The sequence below is a fragment of the Vanessa cardui genome, chromosome 8 (genome assembly GCF_905220365.1).
Source record: "Vanessa cardui chromosome 8, ilVanCard2.1, whole genome shotgun sequence".
Classification (NCBI taxonomy): Eukaryota; Metazoa; Arthropoda; class Insecta; order Lepidoptera; family Nymphalidae; genus Vanessa; species Vanessa cardui.
Genome location: NC_061130.1, coordinates 12,632,977 through 12,655,795, shown reverse-complemented (window position 1 = coordinate 12,655,795; position 22,819 = coordinate 12,632,977). Strand labels below are relative to the sequence as shown.

Sequence of the window (22,819 nt, the reverse complement as noted above, 5' to 3'; positions counted from 1 at the left end):
TGAATATCCGTTTGATTCATTCTAGAAGAACGCTTTAGAAACGAAGATTGTTTTAGCAACGTCACATCGCATTGACACTTTTTTCGAAGAATTTTTAAAATTGTTAATATCATGGAATAAAGATTATTTAAATGGTTGCGTTTAATTGCAATGGAGGCTGACAACCCAACTATATCTCCGACATATACAATGACTCAGATATAGGTATTGTGCACTACTCAGAGTTAATGATTAAAATATTTTTACTTAAGTATAATACGACATTATTTAGTTAACTACTTATTTACAGTATATTTTACTTCCGAAATTCCGATAATAGTTTCGTCGATATTTAAAACGATTTTTTTCGCAAATCCATAGTGAATATCATAGATTAAACAAGCTCTCGGCCAGTGATATCCCGTCAATTTGCTGTCAAATTTTGTTTATTTTCTCCTCTTATGTTTGAAATAGATTATAGGTTACTTCTGAACGCGTGACTTTAAGGCTTGCGCAAATTATAGCCGCGGCGGGCCTCAACGCATCGCATTGCAAAATTGCGCCAAAGCATATAAGCAGGCGCATCGGGCCGTACCGCAACCCAATATCTTATACTTAATCAGTCAGGTTTTGGCAATCTAAGAAGATAGATAGTTCTTGTTGATGATTCGGTTTATGTTTGGTAATTCACGAACAGCACTCATTCAGCCGTCTACTTGTTGCGTCTGCTAACGCACACTGAGAGGGGCTGCATTGCAACGCATAACATCGCCGCAAAAATACGCCTGGCTAGCGATGCGCCAATGCGTTGCGATGCGGCCCGTTGCGGCCAGCCTGAGGTGTGCGATAGCCCATACAAAATGTATGAAACTGATTCAGGAGAATTTTTGTTATGCGTTGCATCCCGCCTCGGTGTGCGCCTATCTTTATCCGTAAGAAATTTATAAAAGCTAACTTCTGGCATACAAACCGTTACAAACACAATGGGGTGTCTTTACCTTCTCGAGGGCCGAAGTAAAAATGTAGCCTATGTCCTTCCATAGGACTCATACTATCTCTATATAATATTTCTATATCTAAATCGGTTCAGTGGTTTAAGCGTAACGAAGTAACGGATAGAATACTTTCGCCCTTATAATATCGGTATATATAAGTTTTTATAATATAATTTTCCATTATTCGGATTCACTCAATTTAAAAAGTATACATTACAATTAATTAAGCATGTGTTAACAATGAAATAATATTGTCGTATTATTAATCTGTGCAAAATATTGTGTCTATACTAATATTCGAAAGAAGTAAAATTTACTTTATCTAACTATTTTATTAAACTTTCTTTATTAAGTCCGAAGTCGGGGCGGGTAGCAAGTGATTTAAAAAAATATATTTTTCATCACTACGCTACAAAAATACAAATAAAATTGACTAAATAAAACAATTACTTTAATTGAATAAAAAAGGAATATAATATTGACATGCCATTGTTATTTACGATGTCAATAAAAACAAAATTAAACATATGTATCATATAATACTTTAACGATATGAAACAACAAAAAATCTTTAAAATGATTTAATCTATGTAGCGAATACAAGTTTATACTTTAATTAACAACTAATACTTTCTTAATAATAATGATTTTGATCAGACATACTCCATATACTATATTTAGTACAGCTCTACACGTTTGCGACCGCGGTGATCAGATTAACGTAAATGTCTATTCCTCGTAAGAATATATCCGCGCTGATATACTCGTCGTGGTCGTGTAATAGGATGGGTGTGTTGTTCATCGGCGAAAATCCAATAGCGGGCACGCCGACACGACGAACGTATCTGCTGTCGGTACCTCCGGGGAAAATTCGAATGTCCAACTTTAAATCCCTGAAAAAAAGAATATTTGTACAGTGAGTCGAGATGGCCCAGTGGTTAGAACGCGTCTATCTTAACCAATGATTGCGGGTTCAAACCCAGGCAAGCATCGCTGATTCATGTGCTTAATTTGTCTTTATAATTCATCTCGTGCTCAGCGGTGAAGGAAAACATCGTGAGGAAACCTGCACGTGACAAATTTCATAGAAATTCTGCCACATGTGTATTCCACCAACCCGCATTGGAACAGCGTGGTGGAATATGTTCCAAACCTTCTCCTCAAAGGGAGAGGAGCCCTTTAGCCCAGCAGTGGGAGCTTACAGGCTGTTGTTGTTTTTGTTGTTGTACAGTGGGGTTAAAGGATATTGAAGATTTATAAGGAACTAGTAGTCGTCAGCGGCTTTTCGCGGAGTTTAAGTCGGTTTGGTCATGCCAGAGCGACAAACACAAAGACAGATAGACAGAGCCACTTTTACATTTATAATTTTATTATACAGTAGTGGGTTTCCCACGAAACTGCGTTTATTCAAGATTTTTTGGGAATCTCGAAATCTATGACAGGTTTTGTTTTGATTTCATTTCAAGAAAGTAATTAAATATATTGAAGTTTGTCGGAAACAATTCCCATTAATTTTGTTTACGTTTTTAATTTTTTTAATTGGTAGCAATTTAGTAAAATGTCATCAAGAATATCCTTTAATTTTCTACGCTTCTACAGCTTTTTGATGAGACCATAACCGATTTTTATTAGCAGCTATAATCACGAACGAAATTCGGCTTACACCATTAATACTTAACATAATTTAAGTTTAAAAAACGAAATATAGAAAGACTGGATTTAAATCCAAGGAGATTATTAGTAGCCAATGAATAGTCCCCTATTCACATTCTGGCTGTATCGTAATTATTGTCAAGAAAAATCACATATTTTGAAAGTTTCATTCTAACTTCACAGACGGTTTATTTAAAAGGTAGTTATTTTAAATTTAAAAGTCATAAACGAAAACTTTTTTACAAATTAAGTTTATTAGACTTCTTAGTTAGATACTTGTACGTATCTTAACAAAAAATATTCATATTTAAATATACAATATTATAAGTGAGAAAATAATAAATTAAAAAAAAATTTGATAAGGCTCGATCCGAACTATGAAAACATCGAAAAATACGCTACTATTTTTATGAAAATATTGTTTATTTATTTAGAAATTCTTCAAATTTGAACAAAGTTTATCAACTATGGGTAAAAATTACATACTTGAAACTTAAAACACTAATAATTGTTGTTTTATTTATATTAGATATTTAGATATTAAGTATCTATTGAGTTTCTGAATAAGTAATAAAGAATTAAAGGGTTTTAAATTTCTCCAGTTATTCACTATAAGTAGAGGGAAAAAATGAGCAGAATTTGAATGGGGTTGTAGAAGCGTACAAGTTGAACATCGCCTCGCATGCTCAAAAGTTTTACAGCTCCGGAATTTATCATAAAAGTGCACGATATAGTTTTACTTTATTAGCAACCGACGATTAAAATTATTAGAAATAGCTGGTACGCTAGATAGTTCCAAATAACGGGCACGGGCAATGGCGATGAAAAAATTAATAGCAAGCCATTGCACATGGTTCATCAAAAACGAGGTTTTAATGCAAATGTTTAATATCTATGGGCATTGTGTTTGCAAATGAAAACTATTTTAAATACAGCTTGTGAATATTATAAGCAAAGAGAACGATTTTTAATATTTTTAGGAATTCATACAGGTCGCTGTTAAGAAATATAAAGTGGTGGGCGGTTAGGACCAGTTAATATGAAAGTTTCAAATTATAAGTCCGTGGGAGGTACGATTAAAATAGAACGTTTTTGTAAAAGACCTTATTGTTTCTGGGAATTACAAGTCACTTACGCTCAGCGCAAAGGGAGGATATTAACTAGACACACATATATAAATTAAAATAAAAAAAAAAATCAAATAACAAAATTCAAAAGATCCGGTAGCTATGATATACTACGATTGGCTGAATGAAGATGATGATAAAAACTAAGCTCAAAGCTAAACGAAAATATGAGTTCAAATTCTGTCAAGGACCACTGAATTTTTATCTGCGTAATTAAAGAAGAAAATATCGTGACGAAACATGCATGGGTCGAAGGGAAATTTACCGTTGATCTACCAACACTCACTGAATAAAATCCAATATTCCTACGAAAAGGAGGAAGAGGTTTCAATCCAAAAGCGGAACATTTGATAGTTTTTTACAAACACGTTTGTAAAATCATTTAGCCCTTGGAGTAGTGGTGCAAAAAGCTTAATTCAAAGTATAAAACCTCGTCTTAATGCCTCCACTGTTGACAGGGCTGGTTCGTTTTTTTGCCCAGAGGATCGGAATTGCGTTTTAACAAGGAAATGCTACTTGCATTCTTGCCACCATTTCATACGGTCAAGATTTATACAGTAACTCTTTTTAATTCATATTTGTATATATACATGGAGTTAATGTTAATAATTCTTATTTAAATAAACTATAATCAAATTAGACCAGAAAACAAGAGTGAAAACATAATTTTACAACAAGTTGAAAATTTGTAAAATATGTACTGCTTGTCAGCATCTTTTCGAGTATATTATCAAGTTCAAGTGCTCTAGCAAACTCAAGATATGTGTAATATACATAACATTTTGAATCGTAATAATTTAGAAACAGTGGTCAGTGACTTCTAGCAAAAAAGTACTGCTACATTTTTGTTAGATAATTTAATGATTTACAATTTTTGACTGAAGTATTCTTACGATGGAAATACCGTTTTGATGAAAATCGTAAATAACTAGGTTTTTTCATTTGACCTTGAATTTTTTTTTTCAATACACAGGAATAACGGAGAACTTCAAAATTTTATTTATAGGTAATTATTTTTTTGAATAATTTTACCAATTGTCAGCTTGTTATAAATGTCTGGATTGACCGGATTACTATTAATGCTCTAATTTTCTATTACGTACATTTGATCGCAGGCCGATTTAAACGCAACCCAGTATGGATTGCTGTCATCTGTCTTCGTACACTCAACGTTTGGATTTTTTTGCTCGAACTCGTACGTTACGCCCTCCCCGGCCTCCTTACACCATTGTTGCACCTGATAACATGAATATTTGCTGATGATAACGATACTCGTAATGAGACAAAAACGCTATTCATTTTACTTATACTCTATTTAATTGAGTGACACGTGTAACATCGAGTAATCTCTTGGCAATGTCAAACTATAAACAGTATAAAATCTATTCATAAATTATTCGTAACTGACTTCTCAGTTACTATGATATCTATTGAGTATATAAACTGAAAATAAATTGGATATTCCAGATTATATAAAATCTCTTGTACAATATTTCAGCTGATTTTCGATGATAAATATTTTAAAATTCAGTTCGAAGATTTGTTAAAAACGATATGTTACGTTGATATAAATAAAGCTAATTATGTAAAGTAAATATCCAGTGGTTAGAACGCGTGCATCTTAACCGATGATTACGGGTTCAAACTTAGGCAAGCACCGCTGATTCATGAGCTTAATTTGTCTTTATAATTCATCTCGCACTCAGCGGTGAAGGAAAACATCGTGAGGAAACCTGCATGTGACAAATTTCAATGAAATTCTGCCACATGTATATTCCATCCACCCGCATTGGAACAGCGTGGTGGAATATGTTCCAAAACCTTCTCCTCAAAGGGAGAGGAGGCCCTTACCCCAGCAGTGGGAATTTACAGGCTGTTGTTGTATTGTTGTAAATAAATAAACTTACAGTGTTTTCAAACGCTTCTTGCTCAATAGTAACAGCTAAGCGACAATCGAAGACAGCGGTCAATTTTTCGGGAATAACGTTGGACTGCACTCCACCCTATAAATTTTAATCTATTAATATCATTTTTATTATTATCGACGAGATAAAATAAGAATACATGCTAATACTTTAATACATAAATAAAGAATAAATTACGAATACAACTTAGAAGCAAAGTTTATCATATGATCTAGTTTGTATTTGCTTTTGTTTCCTTTTATATGCATAAATCAGCTCAGGAACACTGCAACATCACGCCAATAGACTGAATAAGGAAGTCCCTTCCAGAGTGCGTAGGTCTAAACTCGTATGTTCATAGACTTCTAGAGTTCATAGATATTAGTATATTTTTAGGATAATGTATATTATGTAGTTATATTTCTATGGGCCACTGTTGCCTGATTTAAATAAAATAGACTTTTTTTTGACATAAGTTCTGTCAACAATCTAACGCCTTACTTATACTTATATGGTGTTTGTTTAAACATGGATTTTTCTCATTCAGTCATAATTGTTCACGTAGGCGGACGGACTAATTTGTCTTATAAATATAAAGGTAAATTATCGTCATTTAGAAAGAGAAAAATTTAATTCACCATTTCTTACAAATATGCCACCAACTACATAAACGAAGAAGTTTTGTTAGGTCAGTGACCTTTCAAGTCAGAATACAATAATACAAATTATTGATATTTAACTGCGACAAAGACCAGAAGTAGAAGACACGACATTCTCTAAATAATCGATCCCTTGAGTGTAAACAATTTATAGTTTAAGCTGTATCAGTAAGGGCAAAAGTCGCTAACTTTTGAAAAATATATTTCTTGAATTGCTCTACGACATTTGAGCTAAGTTAAAGAAAGTATGAACAAAGATGTGGGTAGAAAAGTTTATAGTTGGTATTATGTTGAGTAACTGTTTAACTAATCTAAACGAAAATATGTCTATCAATTGAATCTAGATTGACGTATCTCTAATAAAATTAATACCAATGACATCTTCATCTTTCTTATCTTTTGTTTTTTTTTTAAATATACGTAGAATAACAGGGAAATACTATTAAGGATAGGATCCATAGGAAAAAATACGTGCATTTTCATCAAAGATTATATGGGACTAAGAAGCTCTGAGTTTTTAATTGCTTTAATTGTGTAATAATTTTACTATTAAATAATAATAATTCATCTCGTTCTCTCCATGAAAGAAAATATCGTGAGGAAACCTGCATATGTCTTATGAAAATATGTCACACGTGTTAATAGCTTTGCGATATTATCACTACAAAAGGTTCTAAGTTCTAAGGTAAAATATATATATATTATGTCAATTAAATGCCAAAGTAATTAAATTTCCCGCGATTAGAGTAAGCTGCAAATAGTAGTAAGTAGGTATAAATTATACTCACGAAAACTTGCGTCAAATTAATCGTAGTCACATCTCCAATAGTCAATTTCGGATTGTTTTCCAGAATCGTTTTCTGCTCTTCTCTCATGTCCATAAATTTATTTATAATATATCTCAACTGTAAACCGAATAATCAAAAATAGCCACAGAATAATAAGCAAACAAAAAACCAATCAGAATTGTGTTTAAAATTAACTAATTCTCTTTGCGAGAGTTCGGAAACAATTGAATTATTTATCATTCGTATCATCACTGTGATCGTTGATTTTAATTATTGTCATTATTATTAGTCTGCTGTTTTCTATATATAAATCTCTACATTTATAATTAGGTCAGTGTTGGTTTCAATGAATGGGTTTCGCTATCGACAATTTTATTAATTTTGAATTTAATGTTATTGTATCAAATTATATACCATAAAACATTTTAAGTTATTAGCTTGTAAAGTAAGATCTCGCATAATACAGCCCTGAAAGTATTTAGTTAATACTACATCTCTACTTAGTCATTACCCTAGATTCTTCGAAACATACAGATGTAATTGATATATTTCAATGGAAATAGAACTGCACATTAATTATTATAGTTTATCTATCGTTGACTATTTTTAAATTGGTCCGTATATGTATGTTTTGATGTAGTATTTATTAATTACTTAATTTATATACATCCAGACATCAGGAAAATTGTAACAAATATATGAGGCTATCTTTATCCCTAATTATTTAGACCCGACAACTTGTTGAATGATTTATAAATAATCTGTACCTTTTCGCCAGAATTATTTGGCAATAAAAGGGATCCGTGACCTGGTTGACCCGTGCATATGACATGGATTTCTGAAAAGTAATTAGATTTTTATTATGAAATGCTAATTTACCAACGACGTTAATTAAACTAGTAGAACCGAAAAGGCCCGATGAATAGCACACTTGGATCTTAAGCGAAAACCTTGATCGGAAGGTCTGTAAATCAGCATGCCACGTGTGTTAAATTGTAAGTGGAGTTTATCCACGTTCACGTAAGGGCGCGTTTTGAACAACTCAATTGTTTCAAAGTAAACTTATAATTTAGAAGACTTACGCCAAATATTACGTTCACCGTTGAAGATGATAAATTCTTCGCTAGGATTCGCCATGCCTTCGTCTAATGCGAACCCAATATTCAGTGCTTTAAAACTATCTGTTAGAACGAATTTCTCCATTCCATCGTGTCCTCCGATTTCTTCATCTGTATTCAAATAAATCGTTTAATGTAACTCTTTTAGACAAGTTGTAGACTAATTAATATACAATGGATAAAATCAGGTGTAAAAATGAAGGGAAATGGAGCTCACGGATAATTATATAAAAGCATAAAAGCGAATGCGACCTTATTGTCTCTGTGTGTTTTTGATAAAATTTTGTATACACCGTACGCAAAAAATATTATAACTATTTTATTTATGATTTTTAGATTTATTTTAACTAGCTGTACCTGCGATTTTTGCCAGCGAAATTTATATTATTTTATTGCTTAACCTATAGCACAAGCGTCACACCAATTTTAGCCCACTGAGGGTAAATAACTGTTGGCTTAAACCATCTTAAGAATATCGCTTTTTGTTGTCAGGTTGTCGAGCAATACAAAGAGGATTTTTTTCATTTATCATTAAATTTTTTCTGTTGCTAACTAAGAATGTTTTAATCAGGATCAAAATAATTTATCTCACATTCCGTCACATCACATGACTCGTCAAGAACATATGTTTATTGATAAATGTAAACAGTTGATTTAATAACTTACATAATTTTACAACATAATTATAATATTTGAAAATTACTTTACGTTACTTTTTAAATTTTCTTAACTATTATAACTTATTTTTCCTTTTTTTGTTTGTTTTAAAATTTAATTAATTTAAACATAAAAATATTTAGTTACTGTATTTATGAGACGAAAATACTGATTATATATTTACAGGCATTACAATATATATGAAAGGAATACATAATTTAGATTTAATTGTTGTAGGTACTTTTCGGTTGTTGTGTTTAGTATAAGTACATTTTACGTATGCAAATTAAACACTGCGTTGCCATTATTTGTTTAGGTTACTGGCCTGAAAATCAGAAAGGCTGAGTCCAATAAATTTTGAACAGTGGTTTTATTTACATTTCATTCATTAAGATAGAAGGCTTTGTGCTTCTCTTGGTAAAAGTTACACGTTGGAATTTTTTTATTTTTATTTATACATATTTCCTACAATGCGTACAGAATTATTTGGATTTTTTTATATTTGAATTCTGCAGTGAATATTTACAGTGATATTTTACATTTAAAAATTAATTCGTATGTTCTTCATGGCCAAATTCCGACTGATGCCGTGTAAATATAGTGAATGAATAAAAGAAAAATCAATTTCAAAAATAGATTACACCACATAGGAAAAATAGAAATCGAAACTGGATTCTTATATAAAACCTTTTTTAAGGGATTAAGTTTTTCTCTTCTCTATTTATCTTTTCTGTACACAATATATTACTTTGTTTTTTCCCAGTCCATATAAATTTGTGTGTAAAACTGACACTATGATGTATGTTCTATTTTTAGTTACACATGGTGAATTTCTAGGAAAACAATACTCGTTTCGAACGCTCCATCTGGCTTTTGTTTTATAATCTTATAATAACTAAAATATTACGAACTGTTGAATTCTTACCCGGAACGAAAGAAATATGTAGAGTTCGTTTCAATTTGATTCCAGCCGATTTCAATTTACGCACAGCTTCCAAATATTGAATACCGACACACTTCATATCTTGAGAGCCTCGGGCGTATATTTTTCCATCCTTGTCAATATGTCCGCTAAACGGTGGGTAAGTCCAACTGTTCTATAATCATAATCATAACATAGTATAAAATAAAGTCGATTCCCGCTGTTTGTCCATATGTATGCTTAGATCTTTAAAATTGCGCAATGCATTTTGTTGTGGTTTATAGATTGAGTTTTTCGAGAGGAAGGTTTTTGTTTATAATAAATTTTGTGAACAAAAAAATGTACAATATAGTTAATAAACATTGATCATTTTAGAAGTGTCTAATGGAATGTCGTTAATAAATTAATTCTATTTTAGTTATGTATTTTAAGTATCAGTATTGCATCCGTGTATTGCTTTATATCATTAGATTATAATCTAATTACTACTAATCTTCATTGGGATGCTATATTTTTGACACAAAGTAGTTAGGTAAGTTATTATTATATCTTTTTTGATGGAGAGATAATCATATAAATTCCTTTAAATACAATGTAGAAGCATTACAATTACTTATTGATTATAAATTCAGCACTAACGTCGGGCTAGGAAAATTTAACCTGACTTCTGAAGTAAATAAGTAGTAAGTTCTGAAGTAGTATAAGTAATTTTAGTAAAACATCAATATGCGTTACAATGATTCGGCATTTTTATTGCTCCTAATATAGCATTATTAGGCAACATATAGAGCCTCATAGAGAAGGAAGAGAAGTAAGGTAAGAAGAAGAAGTACAGTAAGGTATTTGAAATTGTACTTATTAAGACCATTAGATATCGAAGCTGATTGCATTAGGTACTATATGTATATTCAGCTCCGACGACAATACCTAATAATAGAATTACCTGAATGATATTGATATCTCGCAGCGCGCGTAAATTAATATTGTTACGTATTTAGTTTCGTGAGATCAATGATTTCATAGAGTTACATCATTTGCTACAAAGGCTATCTAGCTATCTGATAAACTTAATGCATTATTACGTGAGTGGCTGATTTGATTAATCTTGTAAATAAGTACAAGAATTAGGTCAAAAATATACGAAATAAATTTATCTATTTACCAAAACTGCTGAATTGATAATTCATGAGATGTATACTTACTTCAAATACAGGTACAACGTCCATATGCGAGTTCAACAAGATCGCAGGAAGTGAGGTATCCTGACCTGGCCATGTCAGGACCACAATCGGTTTCTTCGGTACTGGTTCATATATCTTGAACTCGAGACCGATATCGTCACTTTGCCGTTTGAGGAAATCTACACAATCGTCTGAAAAAAGTTATTTTTTTCATTAATTGGTTTGACAAAAAATCTTGATTACTGTGAGAGTCTTATTTAAAAAGTAAGATCACAGTAATCAAGCTATAGATTAACTTTAAATAATTCTAATTTGATTTCATTTGAAAATAAAATACCTACTTAAATGGTTTCCGTATTTTCTCTCATAAAACTATTCTTTAATTTATTCAATTCCGCCCAGTATTAGTAACTGATAAGCTATATAAGTATAGGTAATGATGATACATAAGAATTTGTTACTGTTCATCCATTTTATCTTAAGCAAATATATGCAATGCATATTCGTCTTTGTAACACTATAAACATTTTATTAAATGATGAGGAATTTTAAAAGAATACAAAACACCTCGCCTCATTGCTTCCACTGGTGACAGGAGGGCTGGTTCGTTTTTTGCCCAGAGGATCGGAATTGCGATTCAACGGGGAAATGCTGCTAGCATTCTTGCGACGCGGTCAAGATGTATACAGTAACTAGTTTTATTTCATATTTGTATATATTTAAGCATTAATGTTATTAATTCTTATGTTAATAAATGTCTTTTGTTGTATAAGACAATCTTAATAATAATTATAGTTGCAAGACGCTTGAGCAGATATTTAGCGCGTTTTGCCGCCTGAATACGTTCTACAAATTTACGATTCACTGTTTTCGTAAAAGATCTTCGAAACAAAATAATATTTACTGCTGTTTCGAGAAATAAATTTGTCTTAAAATAATCCCTGTTATTTTAAAGGCTGTCTTTGCGATATTTACAATACAAAACTTTGATGGCGGACTTGGGTCCTTTGTTTGAATTGATAACGATTGATCTTCCAGGTATTAATCTTGCTTCAATTAGTTGATTCTGGGGCACATTTAATATTTAACATGGATTTTGTACGTTTCTACGTTTTGCTGTTAATAAAGTTTATTCCCATATGAAATTTCAACATTTCAAGATAATCAGATCTGCATGATAACAGTTACATGATGCATTTATCTTATCATAAACTCAATACTTGAAAAGTTATACATATATGTATATGACTTAATGTTTATTCTAAAGCTGAATAAATGACATTTTAAAATTAGTTATATAAGTAAAAGTAAAGGTGTTCGAAATTTTATTGCAGGTGATTAAAAACTGTATGGTGGATTTCTTTAATTTCTAACCAAGAAATCTCGTTGGCCCAGACTAGAGCTATGGTTTGTCGTAGAAAGAGAGAGAGAGAGAGAGAGAGCGAGATAGATAGATAGATAGAGAGAGAGAGAGAAAGTTTATTGTACTCGTCATACTTGTCAAATCAGTAATGCACCCGAAGCCGGGGCGAGTTGCTAGATGTTAAATAAAGTGATTTGGGTTAAAAAAAAAAGAAAGCCATATGCTTGTTTCACGTTCTCATTTGAACGTTATAGTGATACTCGTAGCCTATTATTATAATTAAATAAATCACTTGTACTTCTTGTTATTTTGTGAAAAATTGAATTGTTTGGACATTTATAAGGTCTTTTTTCCATGCAAACCCATCGGAAAAACAAAAAACGGTGATACTGACTATTCAAATCAAATTCAATTTATTTATATAAATAAGCATAAAATAAAGTTGCAAGTAGTTTACTTGCTAGCAGGGCTTTGTGCAAGCTCGTTTGCAGGTATTTGTAGGTATCACCCACTCATCAGATATTCTACCGCCAAACAATAGTACTTGGTATTGTAGTGTTTCGGTTTGAAGGGTGAGTGTTTTGAGCCAGTGTAGTTGCAGGCACAAGGGACATGACAAGCTTATGGCGTATTGGCGATGAAAGGAATGGTTAATGTTTCTTACTGCGCCATTGTCTATAGGCGGCGGTGACCATTTACCATCAGAGGGCCCATATGCTCGTACGTCCAAAAAAAAGACAACTACATCGCCGATTAGTTTAACTTTGGAAATGTTTAAAAAACGGCCTGGTCATTATAAAAAATGTAACCATGTAGTAATCGCAATAAAACGCTTCTTCGTTCAACCATTTCCCTATTCGATTCTTGAAGGTTGAATCGTGATCGTATCGTAATCGAAATAAAGGAGTATAATTGGCCCTTAATTACAATTAAGCAGTTTTATTTTTAGAACTCGAAGATACATATCATATCCGTTACCTAGAATAAGCCTTAAGGTGTTATCGTAAAGGAAAATCGTGCAAAATCATTTATTTATTTAATATATTTATCTAGATATGTTTTCCATCTTCGGTGTATCTTATCTTAAAATTGTCTTTGTCAGCACGTTTTTATTTAAATCGTAAATTACGAGTTGTTACTTGATATGGTGTATTTACTCACGTGTTTGCTAAAATCGTTTTAGCATATTATAATAATTCATATCACACACATAAGTTACAGTAATTTATTTGAATGACATTTGAAGTGAAGTTATAGAATAATCCTGCAAATAATACATTAATATTGTAGAGTTTATTAAATAATACCATATATTGTCACAGCCAATAGCAACCACACAGGGTACAATTGAAAATCAGCGTTGGTTTTTTGGAGCTCAACTTGGAAGCTGAATGGTACACCTCGTAGGACACGTTAATTATATCGTAGTTTTGTTTTGTTGTTGTTTTTGTTTAGATTAAGTTAGTCAGTAGTTATAATTAGTTTATATGTTTTTTTATTTTTTTTGTATTTTTATTTTTTATTTTTATTGTGTCTCGTGTTCTATAAAACATTTCTTTCTTTCTTTGTTTCTTTATGTCTACCAAATACCAATACCTAATAATGCCCATATAGCAATAAAGATGAACAAACCTCAAATTTACGTTTTTCATGCGATTTTCTTATAGCTTAGTTATATTTTGCACTATTAAATTTTTTTTTAAAATAAAAAAACATAATAGTAAAGTAAAGTAAAGTAACAGTCTGTAACCCATCGGAAAAACAAAAAACGGTGATACTGACTATTCAAATCAAATTCAATTTATTTATATAAATAATGGCAGGGCTTTGTGCAAGCTCGTTTGTGTAGGTATCACCCACTCATCAGATATTCTACCGCCAAACAATAGTACTTGGTATTGTAGTGTTTCGGTTTGAAGGGTGAGTGTTTTGAGCCAGTGTAGTTGCAGGCACAAGGGACATGACAAGCTTATGGCGTATTGGCGATGAAAGGAATGGTTAATGTTTCTTACTGCGCCATTGTCTATAGGCGGCGGTGACCATTTACCATCAGAGGGCCCATATGCTCGTACGTCCAAAAAAAAGACAACTGCATCACCGATTAGTTTAACTTTGGAAATGTTTAAAAAACGGCCTGGTCATTATAAAAAATGTAACCATGTAGTAATCGAAATAAAACGCTTCTTCTTTCAACCATTTCCCTATTCGATTCTTGAAGGTTAATCGTGATAATTGGCCCTTAATTACAATTAAGCAGTTTTATTTTTAGAACTCGAAGATACATATCATATCCGTTACCTAGAATAGGCCTCCAGGTGCTTATTGTAAAGGAAAATCGTGCAAAATCATTTATTTATTTAATATATTTATCTAGATATGTTTTACATCTTCGGTGTATCTTATCTTTAAATTGTCTTTGTCAGCACGTTTTTATTTAAATCGTAAATTACGAGTTGTTACTTGATATGGTGTATTTACTCACGTGTTTGCTAAAATCGTTTTAGCATATTATAATAATTCATATCACACACATAAGTTACAGTAATTTATTTGAATGACATTTGAAGTGAAGTTATAGAATAATCCTGCAAATAATACATTAATATTTTAGAGTTTATTAAATAATACCATATATTGTCACAGCCAATAGCAACCACACAGAGTACAATTGAAAATCAGCGTTGGTTTTTTGGAACTCAACTTGGAAGCTGAATGGTACACCTCGTAGGACACGTTAATTATATCGTAGTTTTGTTTTGTTGTTGTTTTTGTTTAGATTAAGTTAGTCAGTAGTTATAATTAGTTTATATGTTTTTTTATTTTTTTTGTATTTTTTATTTTTATTTTTATTGTGTCTCGTGTTCTATAAAACATTTCTTTCTTTCTTTGTTTCTTTATGTCTACCAAATACCAATACCTAATAATGCCCATATAGCAATAAAGATGAACAAACCTCAAATTTACGTTTTTCATGCGATTTTCTTATAGCTTAGTTATATTTTGCACTATTAAAGTTTTTTTTAAAATAAAAAAAATAATAGTAAAGTAAAGTAACAGTCTGTAAATTTCCCACAGCTGGGCTAAGGTCTCTCTAAGGGCTAGCTAAGGGCTCTCGCACTCAGGAGAGGGTTTGGAACATATTCTAACACGCTGTTCCAATGCGGGTTGGTGGAATGCACATGTGGTCGAATTTCGATTAAATTAGACACATGCAGGTTTTCTCACGATTTTAAAATTGAACTTCATATAGGTAAGCAGTTAAGCGTTTGCATTAAAAACAAAGATATATAATATTTATTCTTTGTGTGTGATGAAATTTACGGGTATCATATGTATAGAAGAGTTGTTAAGAAAATGTAAATATGGAGGATGCAGTTAGTTCTCATATGACATGCATTTAGTTATTACTGAGGGAAATTGGGGCGCGTAATTAGTATATCAACTGTATAGGCAGGGCCGCCGTAAGCGCACCGCACGCGGGCGGCACGCCCAGGGGGCGGCAAATTGAGCAATACATCACGTACCTAATTCAAGTCATTATTGTAATTCCCACAAATCCTTAAGTAGAATAAATTATTCAAAGCATCGAAAAATATCGCACACTGAGTAAAGTTAAAAGTCCGTCGTCTGTTACCCTATGAAAAACAGTACTGTCGAAGTTAGGAGAATCCCCTTTATCAATTGGTAGATTAGGTATCCGTTACTTGTAGTAGGGCGTTGATGTAGGGCGGCTTGAAGGGTATCGCGCCTTAAGGTATATTGATAGTCGCTCGAAATAGCAGGGCTACGGGCACCGTCAAACCGGGCGCGGACAGCGAACGTATGCCCATACGTTCGCTGTCGCAGGCGCAACTTGCTCAACGCAAACTTAAAGGAACAGCTGTAGGCCAAACATCGCCTGTTGAAAAAGGACTGAGAAGGCGTTAAGTAAACAGAGAGCAAAGGGGCGCCCCTATGGTGGTTTGCGAGGGAAGCTCCGGACACACGGCGTTCCTGTTACCGAATAACTACCGACAGATCTCCTGCGACTGGTTGGGGAGCTATTTTCGGGAAACAGGGCGGGTCACTCAACCATCGATGCCCTAAAACACCCTGAAGTCCCGGGCAATGGAGGCGGTGGTTAAGTGAACACCTTGCCTGCGTGCGCTCTATGGCATTGTATTTTTTTATTTATTGTAAATAAATAAATCCAATCCAATCCATCAGCCCATTTCCGTCCACTGCTGGACATAGGCCTCTCCAATTACACGCCACTGAGATCGTTCTTGGGCTACTCGCACCCAGCTCCTGCCAGCCGCCTTGCGTAAGTCGTCACTCCACCGTCCTACACTACGTTAGCCGAGACGCTGTCTCAACTCAATTCGTTTTCCCCAACGGTTATCGGTTCTGCGAGAAATATGGCCCGCCCACTGCCATTTCAGCTTACTAATCTGGTGGGCTATATCGATGACTTTGGTTCTTTGGGTGATTGCCTCATTTCTGACGCGATCCCGCAGAGAAATGCCAAGCATAGCCCTTTCCATAGCACGCTGAGCGACTTTCAGCTAGTGGACCAGCCTTGCCGTGAGTGTCTACGTTTCGGCTCCGTATGTCATGACGGGTAGGATGCACTGATTGAAGACTTTTGTCTTAAGGCACTGTGGGGTCGACGATGTAAAGATTCGACGTAATTTTCCAAACGCTGCCCAACCTAGCTGAATTCTTCTATTCAACTCGTCTTCAAGGCTGTTTCCTACTACCTAATCGCAAAGTCTGCCCAAGGTAGACATATTTTTAAACAACTTCGAGGACGGTACCGTGTATCGCAATCGGTTCCGGTAGAACATGTCCATTAAACATGACCTTGGTTTTATTCAAGTTCAACCGTAGGCCGATGCGCACAGAAGAATCAGCCAGCATCTGCTGTAGGTCCTGCAACGTTTCTGCCATAATAACAATGTCGTCTGCAAATCTAAAGTGAGAGATGTATTCGCGATTGATGTTGATGCCACGTCCTTTCCAGTTCAGCGTCTTGAACATATCCTCCATTGCATTAGTGAACAATTTGGGGGAAATAAGGTCCCCTTGTCTCACTCCTCGATGCAATGGTATGGGATTTGTTTGCCGATTCTGTACTTGGATGGAAAATACACCTATTTGGTTAGACTCCCTTAATGCTCGTAACAAGGCTCTAATCTTACGGGACCGTGGGAACAGTGCTGCTGACCCGCTTCGCCGAAAAAGACCAGAAGAAGGGTTCTTCGCTATGGATGTCTTCTCCTCCCGCCATAACTGTCCCGGGGTTAAGGTTTTCTGTACTCTGAGAACTCCCTAGGAAGTGGAGCCCCGCAGAGGTGAGCCTACCGTTAGAACTTCACGGTAGTATGTACAAACGATCTTGTGACATCCTCCGAAAAGACGGAGTGGGTGCTGACGTTGGGTTTTTAGCAGGTATTCACCCCGCCCCCACCTCATGTGGAGGAAAAGTGGTATGTGTTTTTGCAGCGAAAAAAAGGGCGGCATAATAGGTATTGCACGCGGGCGACAGAACAGCTAGCGGCAGGCCTGTGTATAGGCCTATATATTCACAGATACCGTCACGTGGAAGTGGATAAGTGGGAAATAACGCGTGATCCTCGTTACTCAATTGAGATTGATTGCGTACCTTCCTTTTCGAATACAAGGCTGGTACATCCTCAGACCATTATAGTACTTATGTCTAGTGTTTTAAGATCATGATTTGACTACCAGGAGAAGTATAATTTACGCTGTACCATTATATCGGCATATTATGATCAATTCATGACATTTCAAGTTAAAGTGTATGTATATTCATTTAAAATGTACGGAACAAAGCTTATCGCCGACTACTTCAATTGAACCACCAATTGGAAAAAGGGAATAAACGCCACTTTTCGACATATTCACTTTTATACACTCTTACATTCTTTAGACGTAGAGCTAAATATTATACTTTTAAGGCAGGTCTGTCGGTAAATCAGGATTGATATTTTCTTAATAATCATTGATGTCCTATAAGTATATAAGTTGAAAGCAAAAAGTTAAGAAGTTTTATTATCTTCGTTCCTATTTTTTGCATTTATTCCAATTTGTGGTTCAATTAAGGTTATGATTTCTGTGATAAATGCCCAATGAGCCCATAGTTTCCTTTGATATTTACATTATAATGCCCGTTATTGAAAATGAGCCTTAACTTACAATTGCAACTGCTACTTCTCTTCTCTAATCAAGGAGAAGGTTTGGAAACTTATAGCAGAATTTCAAGCAACAAATACGGGTTCTTACAAAGCTTTTTTTCATCGAGCATGAGATCAATTGTAAACACCAATTAAGTTCACAAAGAAGGAAGGTTCAAGTGTTCTACCTCAGTTTAATGAAAATACTAATACATTATTAAATGTTAAAAGTAATAAATTCTCGTCGGAGATCTGTAAGTAATCAGAGTATTGAAAGAAAAAGGTTCGATTTTCTTTAAAAAATATATTAGCAGGTACAATATTCGTCACTTATCCAACCACTTATTAAAGCCTTAAGCGTAGTCACATATTATATCATAAGTATTGGACAACATCACATACATTTCTGTGATTCCAATGTAAGTAGCTAAATCACTTGTGTTATGTAAAATGTAAAAGAAGTAACGACGGCACCACATACACCCACCTAGACCCAATACAACATAGAAAACTAATGAATTTTCTACATCGACTCGGCCGGGAATCGAACCCGGGACCGCGGAGTGGCGTACCCATGAAAACCGGAGTACACTATACTCGACCACGGAGGTTGTCTATATGTATACGCATAAAATACTTTCTGGGTTATTAATAAATAAATACCAAATGGAAATATTGTATTATTTGGAATAGGTAAAATATAAAATCATTCGAACTCGCCCAAACATTGTATTAATTTAAACAATTATTACGAAGCGATTAAAGTTACTAATAGTTTAGTTTGTTGATAATTATTAGTTAGAACTTTTGGTGTAAAGCTCATTAATATCTTAAAATAGCATACATATGAGGTCTACAAGTTTTATTTTATATAAATATATATATATTTAGGAGATTCCTTTAACTATGCAACTGGCTGGAAAGAATGAAATAAAAAAAAGAAACAAAAGAGCGCGAAACCGCATCAAGCTGTCGTTATTCTATCATTTTTGGCGCGAACAGTAAGGTCAATAATATTGGCGCGACTTGTAATTTGTTATAAGTGTTATTTGTGTTTTATTTGGATTTGTAAACTCAACCGAGTAAGTAATTTACTTCAATATGTATGATTTGGTGATTTATTTATGTTAAGATATTTTCGAAGTTAGAACTATTATGTTTGCTTGTAAATGATTGAAGTTGTTTATATCCTGATTAAAGTTATTTATGATCTTGTCTTTTTTTAATCTATTTCACTTCTGTATGCTAAATATATAGTATTTATAGTATTAGACCCGTTATTTAAGACCCGCAGAAGAAATATTGTAGTGTTATCCTACAATAGAAACGATAGGCTTAGATCACTCATTAGTCAGGTAATTTTTCGAAAAAAAAAAGGTATATACACGTATATATGTACATATACACGTTTTGAAATAAATTACGATAAGAGATTTTTTTTAAACGACGCCTACACTTAGCGTTTTGTATATTTTATGCGGAATAATGTTGAACATTCATTGTTCAATAGTGGATCGACAGTATTTTTCAGTAGTGATTTTATTAAATAAAATGTTACTTAATAAAATATGTACAGGAATTAAAGTATCTTTTAATCGTAATCGTTTGTAAATTATGATTAGATGATATTTAACTATTTTCCTGGTATTGTTACTGGTCTTCATTGTTAATTTTTTCTAAATAAATGTGTATGTGCCATTTAATTATGAAAAATACAGTGAATTGATATTGCTGGCAACATTTTTGTTACATGTTGGGTATATGTAACTGTGTTGCAGAATTATCGATAGTTTGACTATCGATACTTCTGCCTCTAAAACTATTCAGGATATCTGTATAGAGTATCGTTTTGATCAATACTATCGATAGTATCGACATCTCTCCGTAGCAATACTGTTGATAGTCGCATTCCTATCGACAGTATGAGTAAGCAATACTATAGGTAGCAGCGATACTATTGATACTATCGATAGTATCGATAGTTTTGGACTATATATTGGTTTTGTTCTTTGAATTAATTTTGAAAAAATAATATTGACGAAGTCAAAACTTTCGTTAATGTTTCATGAATCGAGGCCCTGATTTAACATTGAATTATGCTTTGAAACGCGTTTTTGGACATCGATGGTCCAAAGATTATATATGTAATTATGTAAAATTTACTTTTCTATAAGAATACACACTATTTTTAAACTAGAGGGTGTATATTAATGCTTTTATCATAAATCAAAGTAAGAAGTTTTAAATGAATTAATTTCATTAATCTTTGCGCAGGGTAATTTTAATTTAAAGTCTAAATCTAAAAATAACTGGCTATAGATGGTAAAAAACTATCGATAACAACACTAGTATGTAACATATGATCGCACAAAAGTTTGTCAATAAACTTTACTTCATTGAACGCTTTTGTTTAAGAGCGCTCAGATTACCTTAATTGACTTTTCGAAAAAGATTTCGACGAAAGCATTTGAAAGATGACGCGTGTGATTTTTTTATCATGTTTTCCTATTCAAAACAGTTTCACAGCTTTATTAACGGTCTAAGCAATATTCTATTCAGGTTCCCCGGGCATATATTTTCGCTTGACGTACAAATAACCATATTATTGTTATTATATTATTTATTATCATCAATGAATGCTTGTCATGAATTTGAAAATTCATTTTGTTTTTTTTTTTTTTTATTCTCATCGATATAATAATTCATAAATGATTTTGATAATTTTACTATTCAACTATATTTGTACTATATGACGTTTTTTAAATAAATATCAGTTTAGCAGGAAGTTTCTTAATTATAATTCTAGTAGAACAGCTTGCTGGAAGTTTGCTAACATCCCTTCAACTTTAGGGTTGATAATTTGGCACACAGTATTAACCCTAATCTAAATTTAAAACATATTACATTTAAATGTTTTCTGCAAATGAAAATAATCTTTAATTCTGATTAGTATTTTTGGTGTATTTTATGTGACACTTTAAAAACTTTTAAAAATATGTTATTAAGATATAACATATTTTCGAAAATAATAATAATAAATATTAACAAAAACAATGCACATTAACGCAAGTTATATCTATATTCAATATTAAAAATATGTTAATTAACTTATTACAAAAAAAAACCACGTGGAAGATTGAGTTAGATAAGCACAGAGAATAAGTCTCGAGAAACAAAACAATCTTTTTTTTTATTTGATTTTGATCATACTATAGGTAAAACAGCTTTCTTAACCATTATATCTACACATAATATATATGCTCAAGGTAAAAAATGTAAATTACTGTTATAAAAGCAATAAGTAAATAAAACATGAAAAAAAAAAAAATTGCAGAAAATACTAAAATAATTTTGGTTAAAAATATTTGTTGATAAAAAATAGAATTACATATTTTAAGTATTAGTTTGATATCTCTTAAAATATTTTTCTGTTACTATGTCACGGAAACATTGAATCATTAAAACCCTTTTTTTTAAATATTTTTTTGTAATATTTTTGACGTCTCTTTTAAGACTTTTAGTAGGCAACACTTCAAATTTTCATCGTTCGTGTAAATAAAAATATTCTTGACAGTCTTCGTTCGACGCGTTGGTCATTGTTGTAGTTATTCAAGGTCAGGAAGTTTATCGTCGAAGCATAAATAAATTATGCGTTCAAATTACATTTTGAAACAGGAATTATAAAGGTATTTCGCACCCTATGTTTTGAAATTATTTAATTGAATATAAAAATAATTTTGAACAATTGCACCAATTAGGTATTGAAATATATTCTGTGAAGTTTAATTTAATAGGTACGAAAACTTTATTTCAATTTAATTTATTGTTCCTTTTGATGTAAAATGTAAACTTGATACACTTTTAGGCCATTAGTCTTAATATGAAGATAAATATGTATACTTTGTAAGTTTGTCAAACGGCCGACTATAATTAGAATAAATATTTTACTCACCATAGTTAATGTTAGGTTGAACGCTGGCTATTTTCAGATATTCTACAAAATTCGATATTGAAGGATTATTTTTATAGTCGTCTGACATTATTTATTATTAAGATTAAATGTTGTTATGTTAGGAGGAGAGTTGTACGCCGTCTTGTGTTAACGTGTTCAATAACTGACACCGATTCAACGTATGCTATCAAAAGTGGGAAAACATCGGACTGACTGAGTGTCGCTGCAGAGAATGCGCCGTAATATACACATAAGATAAATAAGATAGAACTCAAGTAAATACTCTATAGAAGAAAATAAATAAAGGTTAGGTATTATGTCATTTAAATTTTCCATTATTTAATG

At 32.7% G+C, this 22,819-nt stretch overlaps 1 protein-coding gene across 1 annotated transcript; it reads right to left on the bottom strand.

Annotated features, from left to right (window-relative positions):
- Positions 1-1,403: 1,403 nt before the first annotated feature.
- On the bottom strand, positions 1,404-22,708 carry LOC124531862 (aminoacylase-1-like). The gene is made up of 9 exons (XM_047106419.1): positions 22,475-22,708; positions 11,005-11,174; positions 9,806-9,977; positions 8,188-8,334; positions 7,873-7,943; positions 7,106-7,222; positions 5,662-5,757; positions 4,858-4,991; positions 1,404-1,867 (listed from the first exon to the last, which is right to left on the bottom strand). Exons 1-9 carry the CDS (start codon positions 22,560-22,562, stop codon positions 1,663-1,665), a joined length of 1,200 nt encoding a protein of 399 aa, XP_046962375.1. The 5' UTR covers positions 22,563-22,708; the 3' UTR covers positions 1,404-1,662.
- Between the last annotated feature and the right edge of the window lie 111 nt (positions 22,709-22,819).